General features: G+C 31.4%; 1 protein-coding gene across 1 annotated transcript in view; it reads right to left on the bottom strand.

Moving 5' to 3' along the window:
* Positions 1–242: 242 nt before the first annotated feature.
* DPY19L2 (dpy-19 like 2) overlaps positions 243–26,476 on the bottom strand; it is a gene marked incomplete at both ends in the record, with an annotated part of 85,432 nt that continues 59,198 nt past the window's right edge. Inside the window, 10 exons of the mRNA XM_081284688.1 lie at positions 243–393; positions 3,703–3,828; positions 5,008–5,107; positions 6,380–6,554; positions 7,420–7,539; positions 8,005–8,029; positions 17,978–18,024; positions 19,308–19,379; positions 20,612–20,713; positions 23,051–23,131. Coding sequence (XP_081140814.1) covers positions 243–393; positions 3,703–3,828; positions 5,008–5,107; positions 6,380–6,554; positions 7,420–7,539; positions 8,005–8,029; positions 17,978–18,024; positions 19,308–19,379; positions 20,612–20,713; positions 23,051–23,131 — 999 coding nt within the window. The remainder of the gene's footprint in view (positions 394–3,702; positions 3,829–5,007; positions 5,108–6,379; positions 6,555–7,419; positions 7,540–8,004; positions 8,030–17,977; positions 18,025–19,307; positions 19,380–20,611; positions 20,714–23,050; positions 23,132–26,476) is intronic.

The raw sequence follows: 26,476 nt of genomic DNA, 5'->3' as shown, positions 1-26,476 counted from the left end.
AAGATGAACATTTTTTTCAATATAAATGATTTAATCATTTACACAACAAGCTTAATAAAGCTGACATTCAATGGAAAACAATGAAGTGATCTACCTTTAGTAATCAGAAAGACTTTAAATCATTTTTATTATCTTGTTTTTAAGTGTCTCTTTTAACACTTGTGATTTTATTAAATCACCAGGTAAAAAATAAGGCAAACCGTGTTTGTTTTCAACACACCTCTTGCACCACAGTGTAATTCTCAGTTAACCTTTAATACTCTGTACATACTATTCATAAATACTGTGGTGAAGTAAGGCCTTGCATCCTTGAGCAGGATGCTACATAGTGGAGGGTTAGCAGCATTGGAAGGGTCTTCAACATCCCAGATTTCAAGCATGCTGCAACCAGGCCTGAAAAAGACACAAATATATCTATATTAAAAATATATTCATGCATAGAGAAAATACATAAATTATAAAGTATTTCCTAAATTTCCAAACACTAACTTATTTAACAAATTAAAGATCTTAAGTGTCATTTCAAAGAACACAAGCTCATTATGATAAAAATGAAATTAAGTATGTTGCATTTTCATGTCCCACTTAATGAAATAAAGGTTCAGTATACATTCAAAAATACATATTTATAAATTCACTTTCAAAATGAAACAAATATATTTTCCAAGCACTATCACCATCCAAATATCAGGCCTATATGTAGTGAAATGAGATGAATTAAAGGAAAGCTAATCAAATTTCTGATTAATCCCAATTTGTTTGGCATAAATTTCCTTGATTAGCATGAAAACATACAGTCAAAAGCAGGGAAAGGAGGTTCTTATGTCAAGTTTGTTTTCTTCAATGCTTTCCTATTTTAGGTGGTTCTGAGTAGACTAAGAAAATATTTCTCACTAGAGTGGACTAAATAAGATAATCTTTCTCACCCTGCAAAGGAATCAAATTGATTTCTAATTTTTATGTTTCTAATTTTTGATACTTATATTGAGGTATAATTTATGTAAAATAAAATTTACTCATATCCTATCCTATATGGTAAAAGTTTAAGTATGGTCAAATGTGCATAGAATGTATCAACATCAACACAGTTATAGAAAGTGTCCATCAGTTTTCCCCTATTGTCTGCAATCAATCCCCTTCCCCAAGCAAGGTCCCAGGCCTGCCCTGATCTCTTTTCTGCACTACAGAATTCAGAATCCTATCCAAATATATTAGGTAGGTAGGCTTCCCATTTCTGGTTTCTTTACCTTAGAATGTTTTTGTATTCATACCTTAGATGTTGTACCTCCTACAGCTAATATTGTAGATCAGTGATTTCTTAATTTTCATTACATGGAGTTACAACAATTTACCCATTTGCAAGCTAATAAACATTTGAGATAATAAACAATGTTTTCCAATGACTTATGGAGGAGGCTTTGTATTGACATGTGTTATTACTTTAGGGCAACACCTAGTAGTAGGATGTTGTTTGATTAAATGTACATTTAACCTTTTAAGCAACTTCAAAATTGTTTTCCAAGGTCAATACATGATTTTCTATTTCCATCAATAATCTGTAAGACTTGAGTTGTACTACAAACACCTGGTATTATCCATCTTTGTAAATTTTGTCATTCTAGTGTTGTTACGGGTCATTCAGGATATCTTCTTTGGTAAAGTGTTTGTTTAAATATTTTGCCAAATTTTGTGTTGTTTCTTATTAGTGATATATGAAAGTTCTTTATATATTCCTGATAAAAGTCCTTGTAAGATATTTTAGCAGATGTATTAAGGCATACTTGATCAGATTATTCAACATATTCCACATATTTAGAGTGTATAATCTAATAAATTTGAACATATGTATATACTAATAGAAACCATAAATATAAGACAAAATTTAAGATAGTAATAAATAAAAATTACATTACAATCTGACAATTTCTGATTAAAATGGGATGTTTATATTTTATAAGAAAAACTTTGATTTATAAAACTCCTTATTAGAGCAGCTACATATGCTTATTTTCAAAATATCAGTTAATCTTTTCTAAAACATCCAATTATCCATGTGAACAAAGAGAAAAATGAACATGTGCTCCAACTGGAAAGGTCTTTTTCTCTGAGCATGAAATTTGTAATTACTCATATATTTTTATATCTGCTAAAAACTTATAACTAAATAAGATTCAAGTAAAATTAGAAAATAAAATTAATGAAAATTGATTATGTTAAAAGTGATTGTTAACAATAGGATTTGGTTTTGCATGTATATCCTCAAAACTTGCTTTTCAAAACATTTGTTTATAGTTAAATGAATTATTAGTTCAATTTAATGACCCATTGTTAGTAAAACTATAAAAGAAGACTAAAAGGTGGAAAAATCTTTCTTAATATTTGATATATTATTTTATCTTTGGAACATTTTATGTACATGTAATTAAATATACTCACCTCTCCCACTCCCCTTTTGCACGTCTACTCTCTTGTCCCAATCAACATCCCTTCCTAGACAACCATATACCAGCTTTCTCTCACTATAGATTTGTGTACATTTTCTGGAATTATTGCTTGCTTGCTTTTTTATGTCTGGTTTCTTTACTTAATTGTTTTCAGATTTACCCATATTGTTCTTTGTATCAGTAGTTCATTCTAGTTTTTACTGATGAGTAATACTGTATGGTCGAAATATTTCAATACTGTGTTTACTCATCCACCCGTTAATAGATATTTGGACTGCTCTTAGTTTTGGGCTATTATAAAAAAACTGCTGTAAACATTTGTATAAAATTATTGATGTGAATGTATGCTTTCTTCTATGCAAATACACACAGCAGGTGTATGTTTGAGTTGTTATGAACTGCCTGTCTTGCAAAATGGTTATGCCATATTACATTCACACAACCCACATATGAGAGTTGTAGGTACTCCAGTGTCAGCAAAGTTGGCATGATGAGTTTTTTTTTTAATCTTAGCCATTAAAGGAGTCACCAGACTCTGGAGTCTGCTTTGTTCTTCTGATAGCCTGTTTGTCATTGTCATTCTAGGAGGCAATTAACTTGCCTACATCTACTGTAATATATAGCAGCTAATATCTCTGTTCAGGAGTCTAAAGAAAGGCCTCAAGAATCCCTTAAACACCTTAAGTTTTTTGGTTATTTTTTTAAGTTCAAAAATTTTAAATTTTAATTAGTAATATTTTTCTTATTATGTCATTTTGAGTTATGAGAAACTTTTCTCTTAAGTCTTATAAATCCATTGTTGTTCAGCTATAGTACCAAAATGTTAATACTGTTGTTGTAAATTCAAATCTACATTTCTTACATCTAATACAAATTGTCATAAAAATATGAAGAAGTATGAAAAAAGCTAAGTTTAAGATAGATGTGTTTAACCTGATTTTAAACATATGATGTATACATGTACTAAAACAACCCCAATAATATGTAAAATTTTTATATTTTCATGTATCAATGAAAAAATAAATGTTATAAAAGATGCTAAATGAAAATCAAGATGCTAAAATGTTATAATAATTTTTTGAAATTAGATTATCATAATTTCACTTTGCTAACTGAAATGATTTTAAGTAAAATGCCAAGGTAATAGTATAATGGAATTTATTTTAAATAAAGTCTTAAAAAATTAGGACTATTGTAATAAAATAAAACATTTGTTGCTTCAAAATATACCATATCGTAGTATAGTGTTAATACTTACTTAGTTCTCACAACACACCATGCCTCTTCTAAAACATAATAATTCACATGTAACTCCAACAATTTATCTCTCACTTCTTTTGCAGATTTTCGACTATATGCTGAATAAACTATTTTTGTTCGGGCCCTTTAATTTCAAACAACAATTATAAACAGATTTTTAAATAAAGTATAATGGACTAAAGAAAATTTAATAGCAAATTGAAATTTCAATCCTCACAGGATGGGGTATTGGTATGTATGTAACAGAAATTATTTTTGAAATAGCTATTTCCACATTTCTACTTATATTGTGAATGCTCTAAAACAACCAGTTTGAATTTTGAATAATACTGCTTGTTTGTATGCAATCTAGTCTGGATTTATACTGAATAGCAGGATAATTTCTCAGAATATAAAATTTACTTTACATAATACACAAATTAATTTGCTCACAGAATATTTTCAGACAGAATCTGAAAACAGATTTTATAAATAATATCTAAAGAAGCACAGAAAAATAGATGAGTTATATTTCAATGTAGCAAATAGAATATTTAGATCCTGGGTATCAGAGAGGTAGAAGAAGCACATTACATATTTTTCACAACAGGGATATATTCATCAAAATATGGTACAATGAATGATTCGACTTTAAGTTCTTATGAAAGAATGAACAAAGCACCCTTTACATGTTAAATGTTACTTAGGACTTCAAGCATATGGGATGTTCAATCACCACAACCAGGCATAAAACTTCAAATAATTAAAAAATTTTCCTTTAAGAATAGGCCAAAAATCCACTAAAAGAAAAAGATTACACTGACCATTAATAGAATAATCAAAATGAGTTTTGGAAGCCAGTCATGTATAAAAAACAAACTTTCATGCCACAGTGGAAACCAGATTTTTCATAAGCAGTTAAATACCCCAGAATTTCATAAAAGATATAATAAGGCAAATTTCATTACTTTTTCTACCAATAAGATCTAGGAAGTTTCTTAAGTTAAGCAGAGGGACCTGTGTTAGAGTAGGGGTTGGCAAACTGGCTGTGGGTCAAAGCTGCTGCTTAAAGTTTTACTACAGCCTGTTCTCTTGCTCAGTTTTCAGATGTTTATTAAACCTACTTTGAAGGAAACAGGTGCATATTGGATGATTTCTGGATTGTGATTATAATCGTTTTAATTTCCAACATGATATGAAGATGAAAGTGTGTGTGTGTGTGTGTGTGTGTGTGTGTGCGCGCGCGCAAACATTTCCCCTATTCCTAAGAACCAGTAACAAGCAGGCAAATGATTCTGAGTGAAATATTCAGTCAATTACTAACCTCAAGTCTGCATCTTCATAATGTGGATGATTCACAATGGGATGAAGTGTAGACAGTTTGATGCTTGCCATTGTAGGCATAGCACCTGCAAAAACAGCATCTGAAAAATAATATTAAATGTAAAAAGACCAAAAGTAAACTTATCCATAGTATCTGAATTTAAATTAAGCAAGATGAAGCATTTACTTGAATAAGAACCATTGATATCATTCATTTTATTCACTCAGTATTCACTGTCTACCATATGACATCTACTTTTGTTAAGTATTATCTTGGTGTTGGGAATGGTGCTCAGTATTTTTATAAGAAGCCAATGATTTAATCTGCATAAGAACTCTATGAAGTGAGTTCTCTGTTTCTTTTTTTCTTTCTTTTTTTTTTTACTTTGTAGAAGAAGAAGCAGACAAACAGCAAAGTGAGTTGTCTAAGATTGTACACCTAAAAGGTTCAAAGCTCATACCCTTAGGCACTCCACTATCTCACTTCAGGATGACACTACAAGCCAGTACTACAGAGATGCACAGGACAAGGGACAATGTAAATCACATGAGTTATCATGAAATTAAAGCATTTAAAATTATTTAAAAATGCTAGGGAGTGAGAAACTGTTTTAAGTGTCAAGGCTCAATAGTACATTTTTTCAAATGATTTTTGTATGTTGTGATATGTAGTCATGTCTATGTGCCAGAGAACACATAAATGTCTTTCTTTAGATGATCTTTAAATATTTATAATTATGTTCTCTCAGTTGCCATTTGAGTTTATGCCATTTATACATTTCATCCAATCATTTTATAACTGTGAGTAATATTTTTTAATGTAAAGGCATGTATAAATTCAGTCATAAATAGGACTACATAAAAAACTATCTGGCTTCAGTGTCAGTTTTGTCTCCTGGTAAACCAAATGAACAAATGCTTGTAATTGTGAAAGTTGTTATCATTTTAATTAGCACAATACAAACAAGGCATGCTATTCAGATCTACTGAAGCAACTGTTTACTTTCAAATATAACCCAGCATTCTAAATGTAACTGTGAATGCAAATGCAAGACAAGCTATCTGCAATGTAGTAGGAACTATGGCCCAGTGCCACTGCCCAGCTTCAAGAGAGTATCATACTCTCAATGCAACTGGCCTAGAAAAAGATCACCACTCAAAGCTTAAGACAGTTTCTACTGAATGTGTATAGTGCTTCCTCACTAGTGTAAACATGAAAAATTGTAAGTCAAAGTACTATAAGTCAGTCTGTGCATACACACACAGACACACACACACACACATACAAAGTGCTAACCACCTAACTACACAGTATATATAAATGTCTGTATATGTATAAAACTAAGTATGCATATAACTAAATAGCTACATACCAGGTCTGGTATTGTATTTGATCCATTGTATAAGTTCTTCCTGAGGCAAATTATTAAATTCTCCTATTATGCTCCATTGGTTGTGGAGGTTTGCACAACCTTGTATTGACATCACTGTCAGAATGCCAAAGATAACATTCTCAAAATGAACTTTGCAAAAAAGCCAGCCAAAGAGCTGAAATGAAAAAAAACCCACATTTATTTATAATTCTTATATGAAGAATGCTATTGGATTCTTACTGCTTAAACCAAGATTTACATTTGATATCAGAATATAAATACAGAATTATCATCAGCTATTGCTTAAAAACAATGAATACATTACTAGGCCTCTCAAAAGAATTTAAAAAGGCATACCTGATCCTTCTAGTAATGATTTATAACCAGGGATTAGGATTAGCAAATCACAATTTTGAAAAATCCTAAAATTAGATACATTAACATTTGGTTGCCTTGTGGAAACCAGAGAAACTTTATTAGCCCTAAGGTGTATATTCCTCTCAGGAAAACAAACATTATATTTTCAGACTACATACTCATAATCAAAACTAAATAAGATGTTTCTATAGGTTCCAAAACTCCAGGTAATTTATCTAATTATTTTGTATGTTAGATACACCCAGGGAATCCAGGATCAACAACTTATTTTTTAGGAATTCTCTGTTCCAAACAGGACTATACTTGAGCAATTATTTTGTATCTGTTCACTGCTGAATGAATACTTGAGGGTGGTTTTGGTGGGCTGTAAACTGGCACAAACAACTCTGAAAGACAATATTGTAGGTTGAATACTAAACAGGGGATAATGTGTACCTAATCACTCATCAGAGAAATATCAGTTACAATCAAGGAACAATATTTAAAGCCACTTGAAGAAGCATCTTGCACTCAATAGTAAATTGTGAACTAAAATTTTTAATGATTTAAGTTAACTAAATTAAAGCGCCTCATTTTATGTTTTGGATTACTCAGCAAAGCCATGGTAACTATACTAGTATTGCTACAATATGACAGTGTACTTGCACAAGATGGTGCCTTACCCGCCGGTTGCAGATCAAGGAAGCCATAATACACATGTGTGGTGTCAAAAACAGTTTCAGCCTCATAATTAAAACAGCAAGGGAAGTAAATGCCATCAACTGCAAAGTGTGAAAAACCAGCTATAAAACAAAACAAAGTCTTTATTTTTTATATTTTATTATTAATAAGTATAAAGTATATTAAAGCCGTTATTATTCATTAGAACAAAGATCTTCTAACTATAATGTCTATTAATGTTTATTTATTCAGTAAATGCTAGGCACTGTTCTGAGTGCTTCAGATATAACACTGAGCTCTACCCTTGTGAGGCTAACATGTGAGTACAATTTAATATGAAGATACTGACAATAAATAGACATACAAAATAAATAAGTCAACTAGAGTCCATAGAAAATAAATAAACCTCATATAGTCCATTGGTAAGTGATAAATGGGCAAGAAAGTGGAACAGGGAAAAGAACCACCTGTGCAGAACAACTCAAGTACTGCTAAGGGTGCCCCAGCAGCCAGGCTACGTTTTGTGAATTATCCTTGAACGAGAGTTTAATATGCAAGTCTACCAGAGAAAAAAATGACAACTTTACCTCACCACGTTCAAGGAGTTGTTTTCTGGAATAAAATAAAAATATTACCTATTTACTGAATGCCCATTATACTATAATTACATAAAAACAGCTTCATTGATTTGTTCTTAGATTTTTGAAATTTTATTCTCTTAAAACTACTTGGGAGTTTAAATAAAAAATACAAAAGATTAGATAACATTACTAAAATGTACAGTAATTTGAAAGGCATAATTTATAGTCATTGTACTGAAAGTATGTCAAAAAGTCATTCTTCGGTTAAGATAAAAAATGTTTTGCTGATCCTTGAAGATTGTAATTCTGGAAGAATGAATACAAAGGCTTTCCATTAAATATTCATATTACATATAATAAATACTTTAGAAAACTACTACTGGAGTTTTGAATTGTTTTCATTTTCACAATTAAAAACCACATGAGCATTCTTGTGCAGTAAGTTTTGTGAGCATCACTGAACATTTTCTTAGGATAAAGTTCTAGAAGAAAAATCATTGGGTAAAGCACATGAATATTTTTAGTTCTAGAAGAGTGGTTCCAACTTATTGAGTACGTTCAGGAAACCTACTATGTTTTAACCACTGTATAGTGAAAAAGCAGAAACAGTATAGGTAAATTCTTATCCTTATGAAGCTTACATGAGAGTCAAAAGCCTGCCTACTTTATTGTTCCACTGAAAGTATGGGTATTTTATAATATCCAGGATCCCTAATAGGGATTTAAAAGTAGAAAAGAGAAAAATAAGCCAGTGTTCAAAGGAAATTCAGGGGTATACAGATCTGTAGTTTTTTTTTAAAGGGTGTTTGGGGGATGTATCTCAGGACAATTGTTACCAATTACTCTACCACCATTGCAGCTCCTTTCCTACATAGGCAGCCGAGAGAGAAAGGTTTTCCCATTTGTCCTGAAGTTGTCCACTCACAACAGAATCCTGGAGTGAGCTATTGCATGCAGAGAAAATGCCTGGTAGGTACGTATATATTATAATTGTCATGGACTGCCCCCCGCAACAGTAAATACTAATACAAATAGATTTAGGAGCTCATTTAAGATATGAATAAATAAGACACAAATAGCATGAAGGTGAAGCACCAGGATAAATGAGTAAAAACTCTGACCTCACAGAAAACAGAGCTAATTCAAGAAATAAAAGAGACTACTAAATGAAAATTCCAACTATGATCTTCAGAGAAGTTTGAGAGGATATCACATCCATGTAATCAGAAAGCTACCATGAAAAGGAGCTTTCAGAAATTCTGAGAAAACATATGTGCATAATTCAAAACTTCAAAATAACACTGAAAAATAGTGTACATAGCTGAAGTTGGTAATAGTGTACATAGCTGAAGTTGGTAATAGTGTACATAGCTGAAGCTGAAAACCAAACCATGTAATTCTCTGAAAACAGAGAGAAAAAAATAGATAATATGATAAAAGCCATAACAGAAGTTCAAGAAAGAGAGACTAAGTCAAAGAATAAGGGAGCAACAATTCCCTCAGCTGAAGAAGTAAATACTCAGATCAAAATAAACCTTTCTTTTCCCCCATCTCCCACCTCTACAAATTTCCAGAAAGAAACACTTTATAGAAGATTTTTCACTTGCAATGCTCAATATTAGAAAATGAAAAAGAAATCTACAAAATGCTGAAATATGATATGTCAAGAGCTTTGTAATGTTGTGAACAACCAATAAAAAAAAATTTAAAAAAAAAGAAATCAATCACAACTTCTGGAAATGAAAGACAATAAATCAAATAAAATTTTCACTTGAAAGCATCACCAACAGATTAGAATATGTATAAAATATAATTTTCAAGGCCTCAAAGACAGGGTCTGTGAAGTGGACCACTCAATCAATAGAAAATAAAAAATAAAAGAACAAGATCAGAATATATAGAAACTCTGGGACAATAGTAAGAGACCAAATTTAAGAATCCTCAGGATAGAAGAGGGCATAGAGATACAGGCTAATGGCATTAAGAAACTTTTCAGTGAGATAACAACAAAAAGTTGGCCAAACCTTAGGAATGAGATGGACATCCATATACAGGACTGTTTACATGACACCAAATAAAAAATATTTTTTAAAAAACTCGCCAAGACACATAATAATCAAAATGCATAATATAGATAATAAAGATAGAATAATAAAAGTCACAAGAGAAAAATGTCAGGTCACATTTAGAGGTAAAATAATAAGCCTTGCTTTTGACTGCTCAACTCAAGCCTCTAAAATACAGAATGACTTAATGAGAGAACCCATACTCTAAAAGAAAACAACTGTCAGCCAAGGTTGTCATATCCAGTAAAACTAACATTCAGAATCAAAGAACAAATAAAAATTTTTCATAATATGACTTAAGTATTCATGACCACTATATATCAGCACTATAGAAAATGTTTACAGAAATACTACACAAAGAAAAACTGAAAAATAAATTCCAAAGCTCTCAAATGGATAAAATTCTCCAGAAGAGTAATTAAGTGAAATAAAATTAAGAACAAATTAAATTTATAAAATAAACCAAAATGGCTGGAAATAATAAACATCTCTCCATAATAACTGAATATAAGTGATCTCAACTCACCAATTAAAAGTCACAGACTGGCAGAATGGATTAAAAAACAAGATCCAACTATATGCACTTTGCAAGAAACTCATCTTGTAGGCAAAGACATCCACAGTTGAAATTAAAAGAATGAAAAAAGAAATTTCATACAGGTGGAGTCCAAAATTAAGCAGATTTCAAGTAAAAAATTGTCAGAGAGACAAGGTAGGAGACTACATATTGTTAAAACAATTCAACAAGAAGATATGATAGGGCTGGGGTTGTGGCTCAGAGGTACAACACTCGCCTAGCATGCAAGAGGCACTGGGTTCGATCCTCAGCACCACATTAAAAAAAAAAAAAAAAGATACTGTGTCCACCTACAACTAAAAAATAAATAATTTTTAAAATAAGATATGACAGTTAAGATTTATGCCCCAAATGTTAATGCTTTTAGGTAAATAAAGTATACACTTCTTGTCATTCCCTCCCAGAAAGACCCCAAAACGTGTATGACTCCAATACAATAATACTGGTAATACCCGTTTCACCAATAGATAATCATCCAGATATAAAATCAATAAAGATATTTCCAGGCTAAATAATACTATAAATGAAATGAACCTAAGAGATGTCTATAGAATAGTTTATCCAATAACAGCTGAATATTCTTTCTTCTCAGTATTTCATAGAATTTCTTCCAAAATAGAGCATATTTTAGGTCACCAAGTAGGTCTCAGCAAATAGAACAAAACTGATATTCTCCTGTGCATCTAATCAGATCATATTGGAATGAAATTAAAAATCAACAGTAATAAAAATTATAGAAATCCTACAAACTTATAGAATTAAACAATAGTCTTTTAGATGAAGAATGGATCAGAGAAGGAATGAGAGGGGAAATTAAAAAGTTCTTAGAATCAAACAAGAATAGAGATACAACATGCCAAAATCATTGGGACAGTACAAAATCAGTTCTAAAAGGACAGTTTATAGCATTAGGTGCATACATTTTTTAAAAAGGAAAAATATCAAATAAACAATCTAGTGGTACATTTCAAGGTCATAGGAAAGCTGGAGAAAATGAATTCCAAAGCCAGTGGAAGACAGGAAATAATCAAGATCAGAGCTAAAATTAATGAAATAGAGAATGAAAAAAATACAAAGGGTCAATGCAACAAAGAGTTGGTTCTTTGAAAAGATAAGTAAGGCTGATAAACTCATAGCCGATCTAAACAAGAGAGTGAGAAGATGAAATCAATAAATTAGAGATGAAAAAAGAGATGTCATCACAGATATTTCTAAAGTAGAGAACCATTAGGGATTATTTTTGAAAACTTATAAATTGTAAAATCTAAAAGCTTTGATAAATATTGAGACACAGATACCTTCCAAATTGAATCAAGAGAATACAAAAAAATCTAAACGAACAAATATCATGCCATGAGATTGAAGCAGTAATAAAAAGCCTTCCAACAAAGAAAAAAAAACCTGGACCCAATAGATTCTCCACTACTAGACATTTAAAGAACTAAGACCAATCCTCAAATTATTCCATGAAATTGAAAAGGAAGGAACACTCACAAACTAATTCTAAGAAGTGGCTATGAATCTCATACCAAAACCAGATAAGTTTTCGGTCCCATAAGGACAGAAAACAAACCAATATCCTTAATGAACATAGATGCAAAAATTCTTAATATTAGTGAACTGCATTCAAAAACACATTAAGAGCGGGACATGGTGATGCACACCTCTAATCCCAGTGGATCAGGAGCCTGAGACAGGAGGATAGAGAGTTCAAAGCCAGCTTTAGCAACAGAGAGGTACTAAGCAACTCAACGAGACCCTGTCTCTAAATAAAATACAAAATAAGGCTGGGGGTGTGGCTGAGTGGTTGAGTGCCCCTGAGTTCAATCCCCAGTACAAAAAAAAGAAAAAAAAAACCACATACACATTAACAAGATTATATATCATGATCAAGTTGGATTTATTCCAGGGATGCAATGTTGGTTCAACATATTCATGATCAATAAATGTAATTCATCATATAAATAGAATTAGTGAGAAGTATCACATGGTTATCTTGATGGATCTTTGACAAAATTCAGCACTGATTCATATTAAAAATATTAGAGAAACTAAGTATAGAACAAACTTACCTCAACATTATAAATACTACATATGACAAACTTAAAGCCAACATTTCACTAATGGAGAGACACTAAGAGCATTTCCTCTAAAATTTGGAATAAGAAATTCTCACCACTCATATCCAATATAGTTCTTGAAACTCTAGCAGAACATCCAAGAGAAGAAAATTAAAGGGATGTTTGCTGATGACATGATTCTATATCTAGAAGATCCCAAACACTCCACCAGAAATCTTCTAGAGCTGATAAACAATTTCAGCAAAGTAGCAGAATACAAGATCAACATTCATAAATCAATCATTTTCATATACTCCAAAAATGAATCTTCTGAGAAGGAAATCAGGAAATAAAGGTATTATGTCTGTCTACAACTAAAAAATATTTTTAAAAAAAAATACAAATGGTGAACAAATATATGAAAAATGTTCAATATCATTAGCTATTAGGGATATGAAAATCAAAATTACACTGAGATTTCATCTCACTCCAGGTAGAATGTCAGCCATAAAAAATACAAACAATAATACTGGAGAGGATGTGGAGAAAAAGAAACACTTAACCCTATTGGTGGGATTGTACATTAGTACAACCACTATGGAAATCAGTGTGGAGGTTCCTCAAAAGGTGAGGCATGGAACCACCATATGACCCAGCTATACCACTCCTTGGTATTTATCCTACAGAATTAAAGTCATCATATTGTAGCAATACATGCATTTCCATGTTTATAGCAACACAGTTCACAATAGCTAAGCTATGGAAACAACCTAGGTATCTATCAACAAATGAATGGATAAAGAAAATGTGGTATATATACACAATGGAATTTTATTCAGCCATAAAGAAGAATGAAATTACGTCATTTGGCAAAAAAAAGGATGGAACTTGAGAATATTATGTTCAGAGAAAGAAGCCAAACTCATAAAGTCAAGGATTTATGTTCTCTCTCATATATCATTCTCATATGTGGAAGCTAGAAAAGGAGAAGGAAAAAAAATGGTTAGTGGGGGCGGAGGGGAAATCTCATGAAAATCAAAAGGAGATGAGTAGAGGAAAGGGACCAGGGGAAGGAGTGAGGGAAGAGAGAGAAGAAATGCTCAGGAAAGACACAACAAATAATATTGACCTATTTTGTGCATGTATGAATATGTTACAACAAATCATACCATTATATACAACTATAACACACCAATAAAATAATGGGAAAAAATAAAATGCTTATGCACAGCAAAAGAAATAAGAGCATAAAGAGAGAGCCTAGGACATCATTACCCTGGGGTACATGTATGACGCTACTTCATGTACAACCACTGAAATGAAAAGTTGTGCTGCAATTGTGTACAATGAATCAAACTGCATTCTTCGGTCACATATACCTAATTAAAATAAATTAATTTTAAAAAAGAGAAAGTCTAACAAATGGGAGAAAAGCTTTTCCAGCTATTCCTCCAACAGAGGATTAATATCCAGAATATATGAAGAACTCAAAAAACTTAACATTAAAAAATAATCATTTAATCAATAAATGGGCAAAATACCTAAATAGGCATTTCTCAAAAGAAGAAATACAAATGGTCAACAAATATATGGAAAAATGTTTGATATTCACAGCAAGCAGGAAAATGTAAATCAAAACTACACTAAGATTTCATCTCATCCCATATAGAATGTCAATAATCAAGAATACAAATAATAATTGCTGGTGAGGAAGTGGGGGGAAAGGTACACCGATATGTATTTGTGGGACTGCAAATTGGTACTACTTCGGAAAGCACTAAGACGACGCCTCAAAAGCCTAGAAATGGAACCGCTACACAACCTAGCTATTCTACTCCTCAGCATTTATCCAAAAGAACTAAAATCAAAATACTATAGTAATAAATTCAGCACAAGTCACAATAGCCAAGTTATGGAACCAGGAGAGGTGCCCATCAATGAACAAATGGATAAAGAAAATGTGGTATATATACACAATGTAGCTATTCAGTCCTAAAGAAGAATGAAATCATGGCATTTTCTGAAAAATGGATGGACCTGAAGAACATCATTCTAAGTGAAATAAATCAGATACAGCACTAAAAACACATGTAACAAAAGCAAACAGAGACAAGTGGGACTATATCAAATTTATAAAACCCCTGTGCAGGAAGGAAACAGAATAAAAAAATTGCTAAACATTTATCTGATAAAGGATTACTCTCCAAAATATATAAGGAATTCCTGTAACTCAATAGCAACAAAACAAGAATAAGAGGAGGAGGATGAGGAAGAAGAAAAAAAAATTCAATTACAATACAGGCTATGGACTAAGAACTTGAATAGATATTTCTCCAAAGGTGACAAGGAAGGGCCAAATGATGCAAATTGAAATCATAATGATTTATCCCTTATATATGTTAAGATAGCTGTGATAAAAGAAATAACAGCAACAAGTGTTGGCAATGATATGCAGGAAAAGAATCCTTGCATATTAGCTCCTATGGTTAAACAGTACAGAAGTTTATAAAAAAATTAAAAATAGGACTACCATAAAATCCAGTATTCACACATGTAGATATTTATCCAAAAGATTTGAAATTGAGATCTTGAAGCAATATTAACACTCCTAAGTGTAGTGCAGCACTATTCATAATAGTCAAGATGTGCAAACAACTTCATATCCTTTGACATATAAATTGATAAATAAAATAAAATGTTACAATGGAATATTATCCATACTTTTAAAAAATAAAATTTTGCAATATGTGGCAGTATGAATGAACCCTGGGGTCATTACCGCTAAATGAAATAAGTCAGTTTCATAAAGTTTCAATATTTCAATATACTTATATGAAGTATCTAAAGTAGTCAAATTCACAGAATATGGCTTTTGGCCATTTCCATGTTATCTTTACAGAAATGTGTATCTGAATTCTTAAGCTATTTTGTAATCAAGTGGAATGAGAAGGAGATGTGTTCCTGTTTTTAACCTATTAGAAAAAAAAATGACAAGTTGTGATATCATTGGTGTTCATGGAGATGCAGGGAAATGAGCATGTTCATCATTATAATTTCTCAGTATATATTAAATTATAAAATGCTTATAGTTATGATCCAGCAGTCCTATTTTAAATTCAGTAAGGTACAGAAATAGCAAAAGTGTGAAAAGGCAAATATACAAGAATGTTTATTACTCATAACATTGTACATTATGACAAAAATAAATAAAATTTAAACATTCATAGATACAGCAATGACAAAACACATGGTGGTCACCCATGATGGTAAACAATAAATGCCAAAAGTACTATGAAATGTAAGAAATATTTAGGCAGAAGCCCATGACACACTGTTAAATAAAAGTAACAAGCTGAAAAATAATAGGAATATTATGATTCTAATTTTTAAAATTTATATTTCCACATATGTTTTCTAGAATGATAAATATGAAGCTGTTTACAATATCTGTGAAGTAGATCTAAGAGAGGGAATATTTTCTCTTTTTTTGTTATACTGTTTTTCCAATATGCTATAAGCATGTATTACATTTGTGATTTAAAGGACTGCTCTGCCTCTATGCACAAAGGCTGTCATTTCTTGTATATAACCAATGAAAAGAGACTTGCTTTTTCTGAGTTAGGCATCTTCCACTCATTGACTCATGAGCCTGTCTCTTCCACATTCTACCCTCTCAAACACCTGAAGACAGTAGTCATGTACCTTCAATCTTTTATCCAATTAAACATCCCAACTTCCCTCATGAATTCCTTATATGAGTAGTTATCAGTTTCAATACACTGTTTCTGAATGTCAAGAAACATTTCCACAGCCTCCATCTGTCTAGAACGGTTGAGTGGGTCTATTATCACCTTTATTTTGAAATGATTTCAACAAATGCCTCAAAGGTCTTAATTAGTCTTCTGGCAACCACACAAAACTGCTAATTAAAAACTCAGCATGTTGTTCAATTCTCTCCCTCTTTTTCCTTCCCCCTTGCCCCTCATAACCTCTTATAATTTTATGTATCATTGAAGGTCTCCTACCATTTCCATGTGCTTTCCCTTCTCTCCCCGTTTCTCTCCCCCCATTCGTCTTTGTTTACTGTAGTCTTTTCCTCAATGGGAGGGGAGGGGAGGGGAGGGGGGATAGTAGGGGATAGGAAAGGTAGCAGAATACAACAGTCACTAACATGGCATTATGTAAAAATGTGAATATGTAACAGATGTGATTCTGCAATCTGTATTTGGGGTGAAAATGGGAGTTCAAAACACAATTTGAGTCAAATGTATGAAAGATGATATATCATGAACTATGTAATGCTTTAAATAATCAATAAAAAAATTTTTAAAAAAAAGTTAAAAAAAAACTCAGCATGGGGCAAGAGATTCATAGAAACGTCACAATTTTTTAATAAATCTAAAACTTCTGAAAAATAAAAGTCACTAAATAAAATGATACAACTACAGATACAAAATTTATCTATGTGTGACATCTGAGACATGTTATTTTTTGTTGGCATCTAGTTAGGCCTTATATTCTAGTAATTTCACTAAAATCACTAAAAATGTGATACAACAAACAGTTTTAACAATAAGTTTATAAAAACATTTCATTAATATTCAGAAAAACAATTGTACTTTCTTTTTTTTTAAAGAGAGAGAGAATTTTTTAATATTTATTTTTTAGTTTTCGGTGGACACACATCTTTACTTTTTATTTTTTATGTGGTGCTGAGGATCGAACCCAGCACCCCGCACATGCCAGGCGAGCACGCTACCGCTTGAGCCACATCCTCAGCCCCAATTGTACTTTCTTTAAAAGTAAAAAGAAAAAAGCCTGACCAAATTAAATTTTGAATTTAATTCAGGTTTATTACTTTAAATTCTAGTTATATATTAAAATTTAATCAATTTAAACTTTGAACTATTTCACAAGTATAAATATCTCCAAAACAAATTTGAATTCATAAAAGAAATCCATAGGAACAGTCTTATTTTTTAAAAAAAGAAACATCTAAATTTGGTTCCTATCTCTCTCCTTTCTTTTACATATATATGTTTTGAGATGTTAATGGACCTTTATTTTATTCATTTATTTATATGTGGTGCTGAGAATCAAATCCAGTGCCTTATACACTCTAGGCAAGCACTCTACCACTGAGCTACAACCACAGCCACAGTTCCTATATCTCTTAACCATAATGTTTAATGTACATTCATCTGAAAAGTTAATATTTCAGTAATATATTTCATATTTAACCTGATATGTTTTAAAAACAACTATGATATAATTACCTTAGATAAGTGTTTGTAGATAAGACACATAAAATATCACGATAAATCTGTGAATAAAATCAAATCAATGAGATTTTTCTAAGGAACACTGTAACATTTCAAGTGCTCTAATTAGTTAATATAAACATCCTAAACTAGAAAGAAGTGTTTTTGAAAATTAAAGTGAGTTCTCAGGAATAGTTTAGTCCCAGCTCTGCCCTAGGCAAATAACTTTTTAAAATTATAACTTCTGATTTTATTAGAAAAAAATGTTTTAGAATAAATCTTAAGTTCTACTTCAGCTCCAAAATTCTAACTTTTATAATGTGGATAACTAGTTTCTAATATTGTAAGTTTACATTTTTATGTGCCAGGGAGTAGAGTAGGAGTGTATTGTTATCTACAAAAGAGTCAGCTTCTTCCATGTATTTTCAGAGACTATTTTATCTTGGCCTCCCTAGCAAATTAGGAATCAAACAGTCACTTTCTCTACATATCTATATTCCTATTTTTCTTTCCCACCAACTTTATAGTCTATGTGAAACAGAGGAATGAGAAATGTGGATGTGGAAATTCCTTAGAGAAGGTGTGCAATTTGACTTTCAACAGGACCATAAATAGTATTGTGGTAGAGAAATCATGTTATTGCTTTAAAATCTAATAAATACATGACTTGTAGCAAGACAATTGGTAAATAAACATGATTCAAAATTGCTAAATAGATACATAACCCTAGGAATTTACTGTCATTAAATAGGCTCTTAAATAAACCACTCCCAGACCAAAAACATCTGCCAGTGGTATTTTAAAGATTCATTTCTTTATTATGATATTATTTTCCTCTGCCGTGAAGACAGTGAACATGTAGAAAAATATTTTTAAATGACTATACAAATTTTCCCTGTGTGTCTCAAGATTTCTTTGAATGTGCTTTATATTTGGAAAATACTAAAGCTGCACTTTACTTTGATTTCATAGCACATGTTACAATTAATAATTCTTTAACTTTTAATATGATTATTTTTTAATATGATTAATTTTGCCACTTTTCACTCCACAGGACTATTCAAGACAGACGTGGGTGTGTTTTATTTGTCCAACATACCTACAATGTTAATGTAGGTCTTCATATATAGTAAGAGATTGATAAAATCTTTTGAAAGAATAAAATTTCTTTAATAATGTGTCTTTCTACAACAAAAGTATAATACTATATAAAGTAAGACCTGAATAAAAATTAGAAAGATAAAAAATAATTCTAAAAATAGGAAGAAATTCTGAGAAATTAGCATTAATCTATCATAATCTTTATCTTGAACCCCAAAACAAGTAATAAAATTTTAAAAAATACCTTTTTAAAGATAAAATAAGTAATCACCAAAACAACTGGAAGCAATAATGTCTTTGTGTATCTCAGTGGAGTCTGAAATATAGTAAATTATTCAAAAATAGTTATTTATTCAAATTTACATTGTTAGTAAAAATCTATGTCAAACTGAATGCAATGAAGATATTTCTTAAAGGTAAAAATCATTGTAATTAGCAGAATATATATATTTATCAGCTGTCACATTCCAATGCAAGAATGAAAATTATAAAAATAGTTAATACTAAGTGTTCAAAAAATTAATTAAAAACTCTTAAACCTAAGTTAGTTCTATAATATTGTCCTTTCTTTTGATTTTTTTCCTTATTTAATAATATTAAGTATTAACATGTGAGTCTACTGATGCCTAGACCACATGTTGTCATTTCCTATACTGCAAAGTTCTGTTACTTTCATTAGTGAAACTGGAGCTAACAAGGAGGAAAACTAGCGAAAGTAATTACTAAAAATATGAATGAAATCAGAAACAGCACATCAGGTAGATATTCTCATGACCTGTTCTTGTGATATGGAGTGATTTGCTGTGTAACTAAATTATATATTTCTTGAAAGCAAGAACAAGGTCATTTTCCTCTGTATTCCCACAGCAAACTTCCTCACAGATACTTAGTGGTCAATAACCATTTTTCAATGAATATATGACTGGTTGGAGGAAAAGAAAATAATATAAAATTTCATTATTACATTGACCACTAATTATTAGACAAGGACTGATCCAGTGACAATTTTTTAATTGTCTTTGAAGAAAAAAATTAAGCCTCAGAGAGAGGAAAGAACAATAAATTGGGAGTTCTAGGATGCAATTAGAACTCACAAGCTTTTCTTTCTGCATCTGCAAAAGAAAGAATTATATTACACAGTTACTAATATCCTTTCCTGCTCTGATTTTTCATGATTCTACGAGAAAGCAAATATTTTAAAGCTTAACAATTTGAGCTTTTTTAAAGGATAATGCCATGAACTTTATATAACTTGAGCACTTTTAAAAGATAATACTTGAATTTCTAAAACTTATAATAAATTTTATACATTTATTAACTTATTAATAATATACCTTTTTGACAATAACATGTTAAAAAGTTTCATAATATTCGCAGTATTTTTAACTTAAGATAGGGACTATTATTTATTGATTTTACAGGTCATATGGTTAACAAAGTTATAGTTAAAATGATATAGTAAGTAAGTTGGGCATTTTTTGTGTGAAAGTTTGGAATTTCCGATTAAAGGAAAAACTAAAGAGGTAAAAAATAAAGAAATGTTCATACCGCTTTTTCCATAAAGTCAAATTCAGGAGCACAGGTATACACTAAGGTATCGAAATCTGTATACCCTAAGATTCTGGCTGCTATAAGGTCACTCAGGCGAATCTGGAAAATAAATAAAGTAAAATGAATTAAAATTACACAAATAATTATAGTCAGTAATAATTTAATTTGATGTGAGAGTCATGAAGTCTACAGAGCAGATAAATCCAAGATACATAGATGTATCTAAAATGCAGTAAATCAAATGTACTATATGCTGACTTATCAAGATAAACTGAAAATAAAGAGAAATATCAAGTGAAAAAAAATGAGAAAGAGGTCAGAGAAAAATAAGCAGAGAACATGATAAAGCTAAAATCAGCCATTGTTGGGAAGAAATGACTATGCAGTTCAAAATCATGAGATTTTATAATCAGATAATTTATTATTTAAAAGGTTAATTTCAGAATTCTGCAATCTGCATTTGGGGTAAAAATTGGGAGTTCATAACCCACTTGAATCTAATGTATGAAATATGATATGTCAAGAGCTTTGTAATGTTGTGAATAACCAATAAAAAAATAAATAAATAAATAAAAAATAAAAAAAGGTTAATTTCACCCCAAAGATTTCATTTCACCTTTCACCACACAGTATAAATCATAAACAAACCTTCTGTGCACTGTTACTTTCACAAAGCCTCAGATGCTGATTATGTTTGGTATTTCTTCACATTTTTTTAAACATACAGTTGAGTCATTAAATATGAAAGCTATTCCTCATAAGAATCAGAACAATTATATATCTAGATTTAGTTACTTGCTCTTAAGGCATTAAAATTATATGCCACACACAATCCCACTGTGGAGCTCCTATTATCTACTAATGATTTACTGTCTACAGTTGGTGAGACAATTATTTTTGCACTGAATTCTTAGAAGACCAGAAAAAGAAAAATATTTGGCACTAAAACCCTAATTCAAATTATTTGATAGGGACAGAAATTGTTTATACCAAGTTGATAATTATGAGTGTTTCATGTTCATTCACTGTTCCTCCTATCTACCAGTACCAAAACAAATTTAGAATTGCTCTTTCTTTTTCCAATTCTGAGTTTATCCTGGTGGCTAGAAAGAAGTTAATCAAACCACTAGAATTTCAAGTTTTTCAAGTCCTCATTGAAGACTACTAAGGGAGGATACATGTGTTTCTTGTAAAGAGTTGGGTGACAAAAAGAAACAAAAATCAGAGACCATCTCAATTGACAAATAAATAACTTAGAAGGCCTAAATAAACTTTATCATAAAATAATCTATTAAAAAAGCTAATAACAATAAAAAGGAAGGGTACAAGGGAGTATGTCAGATATATCAGACAGCAGCACAACAAATAAAACAAATAAATCACCATTCAAAGTCAGCAATAAATAGTAAATGAATGTTTACACTTAGACATTTTGTTTAACATCAAAATGTATGCATGTTTTATTGGATAGAAACAGTAGTTGGCTTTTTAGAGAGGAAGTACCATAATCACTTGCTCCAATTAGCATAATTTCAATATTAGAGAGGGCCCTTATTGGAAAGTACTAAGTAAGGTGAATTTCATACATTATGATATGATATGATCATGTATGATTATTTCTTAACAGAAAGTGCTATAAATCAAATGTAACTTTATGCATTGTTTTCTACTCCATAAACTAACTAGTTAAGTAGGGACTTAGGCCTAGAAAAGGGCCATCGCTTAAGATATTAGCTTTGAAAAACACATAAATAGCACACAAGAGATAAGACTCCACATATATTTTTAAAAGCTTATTCCTTTTTATTTTTATTTTTTAGTTGTAGATGGACACAATACCTTTATATCATTTATTCTTACGAGGTGCTGAGGATAGAACTCAGTGCCTCATACATGCTAGGAAAGTGCTCTACCACTGAGCTACATACAATCCCAGGCCCTCCACATATATTTTTTAAAAGTTGAAAGACTGAGAACTTTTAGCATTCTCTCTTTATATAACCATTAAAGATTAAAAATATCAAATCATATCTTAATTTAGTCCTTAATTATCCATAAATAAAACCACATTGAGATATTTAGTTCTGTATTTTGAAGCCAAGTATAGACTGCAATGTTAAAATCTATAAAACACGAAAAAACATTTAAATGACTATATGTATTTTACCTAAAATATTATAAATAACTAAACAAATTATTAGTAATCTTTTCTTTCCTAGAAGACTGAGTTAGCATTCACTGATACACTTTTTTCCTAGCTGATGCAAAGACCATTGATCTGCAGGACTTTATTAATAAATCTGCAAATAACTAGTCTGGGAACCTTAAAGAAATGGGATTCTCTGTAAAATGAAGAGAAAAGAATAGATTGTTTTAAGGTTTTAATGCAGCTACATGCTTTTAGAAACTTAATGCTTTAAATTAGGAAGTACTTACATGGTCTGAAACACCTAAGATTTTAGAGGTCAGAAATTTCAAAACGACAGTTCCAAACCACCAAATACCACCTTGAATTAGCTAGGAAATAAACAGAAGCCCAAGATTAAAAATATCATATTACTCATTAAAATGTTCAATCATACCTATATGTGACTTAGAATGATTGAATCATGTGAGGAACATTAGTAAAATACATATATTGTGAGCTATAAAAAAAAAGATGCCCCTTTAGAAAATTTTAACAGCAAGGAATTGCAATTGATGACATTGTTGCAAAATACACAACAATAATAGAGCACTATATACCCTAAATCTAAAGGAAATTATAAAAAGGTATTTCTTTCCAATTTTGTTAAGAAAAGACAGTTTATTTATTTATTTCCAAATATTATTACTCAGCTGAAAATGCATTTTTCAAAATACAGCTCTTTTCTCTCTAGAAATACATGAGTCTCTCTTCAAGAAAAAAAGTCTAAAATTTGAAATTTGAAAACTGAAGTTTTCATTTTCAGAAGAGATCTGTGTACTAAAACAGACAAGGAAGCTCCTTGGGGTAAAAATGGGAGTTCATAACCCACTTGAACCAAATGTATGAAATATGGTATGTCAAGAGCTTTGTAATGTTTTGAACAACCAAAAAAAAAAAAAAAAAAAAGAAAAAGAAACATACAGCTAGGCACAGTTGTGAAGGACTGTAATCCCAGCTACTTGGAAGCTGAGGAAGGAGGATCCCATGTTCAAGGTCAGCCTCAGAAAATTAGCAAGACCCGTCTCAAAAAATAAAAAGGTCTGGGGATGGAGTTTAGGGGTAGGATATCTCTAGATACTAGATTCAAACTCCAGTACCCCATCACCACACTCACCTACAGAAACATACATAGCAAAGAAACAGTGTAGCAACATTTCAAGAAACTCAAGAAAGTTTGTGAACCAAGGACTCCATATATAACCAATCTGAATTTCAAGTATAAAAGTCAAAGAAAAATGGTTTAGCGTATGGAATAATTGTAGAAGTAATATTAACCTCCCAAGTAAGAAAGTTTAAAACAAAGGAGAATCATATAGAGAAAAAAAAGTAAATATAATAAAACCCAGAGAAAATTTATAACAAAGATTTTTCAAATGTGAGACGCAACTCATGCTAAAAAGAGAAAACATCCTAAAACTGATTCAGAAAGGTGAAAAACAGAAGGGTGACAGGAGTATCAGGTAAATGATGTCCCTGTTAGAAACCCAGGGAGACTTGCTTAAAGTAATGATCTGAAGAATAGTCACGACCTCAAAAACTTGTATCAATAAAAATGAAAGAGTGAAAATAAATTCACTAAATCCTTATCTAAGAATTCTAGATTAAGACATAACAAAATAAACCAAAAGAAAGCATGAGAGGAAATTCTCATGAATAGAAATCATATTATCCATATGAGAATACGTTGTTCTTTATTTCTTACTAATATTCAAAGTTTCTTTCTCTCATCATTTCCTTTCTGTTTCAACAATTTCAATTAAGCATTCTGCAACAGTTTCTCTGTGAGTACCAAATTCTCTTTGTTTTCCTTGATCTGAGAATGTCTTCATTTCTGCTTTGTTCCTGGGAAAGGACACCTTTAACTCTAAGTACTAGTTGACATTTCTATCAGCTCTTCACAAATGCTGTGCTACCTCCTGGCTTCCACGGATTCAGGTGAGTCCACTGTAATTCAGACGGGTTTGCCCTTTAGCTAATCTGCCATTTCTTTCTACTTGTGCCTTCAGGAATTTTTCTTTGTGTTAAGTTTTCAGAAATTTAATAATGATGTATCATGGTGTGAGTTTCATTGGGTTTATCCCATGTGGGATTTGCTCAGTTTCTTGATTCTATAAGTTTGTCTTTTGCCAAATTTGGGAAGTTTTCAAGCATTGCTTCTTCAAATACTTTTCAGTCCCTCTCTTTTCCCATTTTTGCCACAATTTTGATGATATAAATATTGGGTCTTTTTTGCTCCCCCTAACAGATCCCTGAGGTTCTGACATTTTCTTCCACTTAGCTTGGGTAATTTCTACTGCTTTATCTTCAAATGCACTGATTGCCTCCTATCATGTTTGCTCTGCTATCAAGCCTATTCATTGAGTTGTTAAAATTTGTTATTGTATTTTTCAGGTTTATAATTCCCCAGCTGTGACTTTCAATTAAAAAAAGAAAGTTTTTATTTTTTGGTGATAGTTTCTAATCTTTTCATTTGTTTCTAGAGTATTTAAAATTTCTCAATGAAGTATTTTTTATGATGACTACTTTAAAATCCTTATCAAATAATCCCCAACATCCATTATCCAAACTCCCTCCCTTTCTTTTCCTTCCCGCTCCCCACCTCTAGTGATCACTAATATATGTTTCAACCCACTGTTTTTTAACATCCACATGAGACAGAACATGCAGTTTTGTCTTTTCTGGTTCTGATTTCTTTCACTGAACATAGTTGTCCTCCAATTACATCCATTTTGCTGTAGATGATAGGCTGTATAATATTCCATTGTGTATGCATACCACATTTGCTTTGTCCATTCATCCACTTATAGCATAGATGCTATTGAGGATAGTGCAGCAATAAACATGAGCATGCAGGTGTCTCTGTGATATGCTGATACCATTTCCTTTGGATATATACCCAGAAATGGAATAGCTGGATAGAATAAATTCTAGTGTTCTATGGTACTGGAGGGTGACTACAATTCACTATAACCTATTATATATTTTGTTGATAACTATGAGAGAGGAGGATGAAGGCTCCCAACACAATGTAAAGGTAAGGAGATTGAAATGTCAATTGCTTTGATTTTATCAGTACATATTATGTGCATGAATTGAAATACCATAAAAATGTACAATAATTAGTAAAAAGTAATATACAGATTTCAAAAACCACATAATTCTATTCATCTCAATGTTGACATATGTTGTCCTCTCTCATTCAACTTATTATTTTTCTTATTCTTGCTATAATAAGTAGCTTTCTATTGTGTCTGGTTCATTCTGGGTATTGCATTAGAGACTTTGGGTCCTATTTTAATATTCTATATGAGCAGATAGTCACATTGTTTAAGTTTATCATGCAAGTCCCAATCTTCTTTTGTATACTATTGTAACAATGCCAATTTGGTTTTCAGAGTCTTTGCAGTGCTATTCTGGAAGGTTTAATTCACCTGATGCCCTTGTAGGCTTCATTTCAGTCCCCACTCATGCTGTCCATAGGGAAGAATGTACCTCTCCAGCACTCTTGCCATTTGGTGGAGAGTTGGAGACACCAGGTTTGTGGGGCGCAAAGAGCTCTTTCTTGGCTGGTCTAGTGTTAGTACTGCTCCTGTTCAATCCCTGCTGGTGCCACTGAAGCTGTCCACTGACACTGGAGTGTGAGAAATGGTAGATACCAGACCCATGGGGATGGA

This window comes from Spermophilus citellus (genome assembly GCF_964194105.1).
Source record: "Spermophilus citellus genome assembly, chromosome: 3".
In the NCBI taxonomy this organism is placed as follows: Eukaryota; Metazoa; Chordata; class Mammalia; order Rodentia; family Sciuridae; genus Spermophilus; species Spermophilus citellus.
Note: the sequence above shows the minus strand (reverse complement) of the source record. Positions and strands in the feature narration are given on the sequence as shown.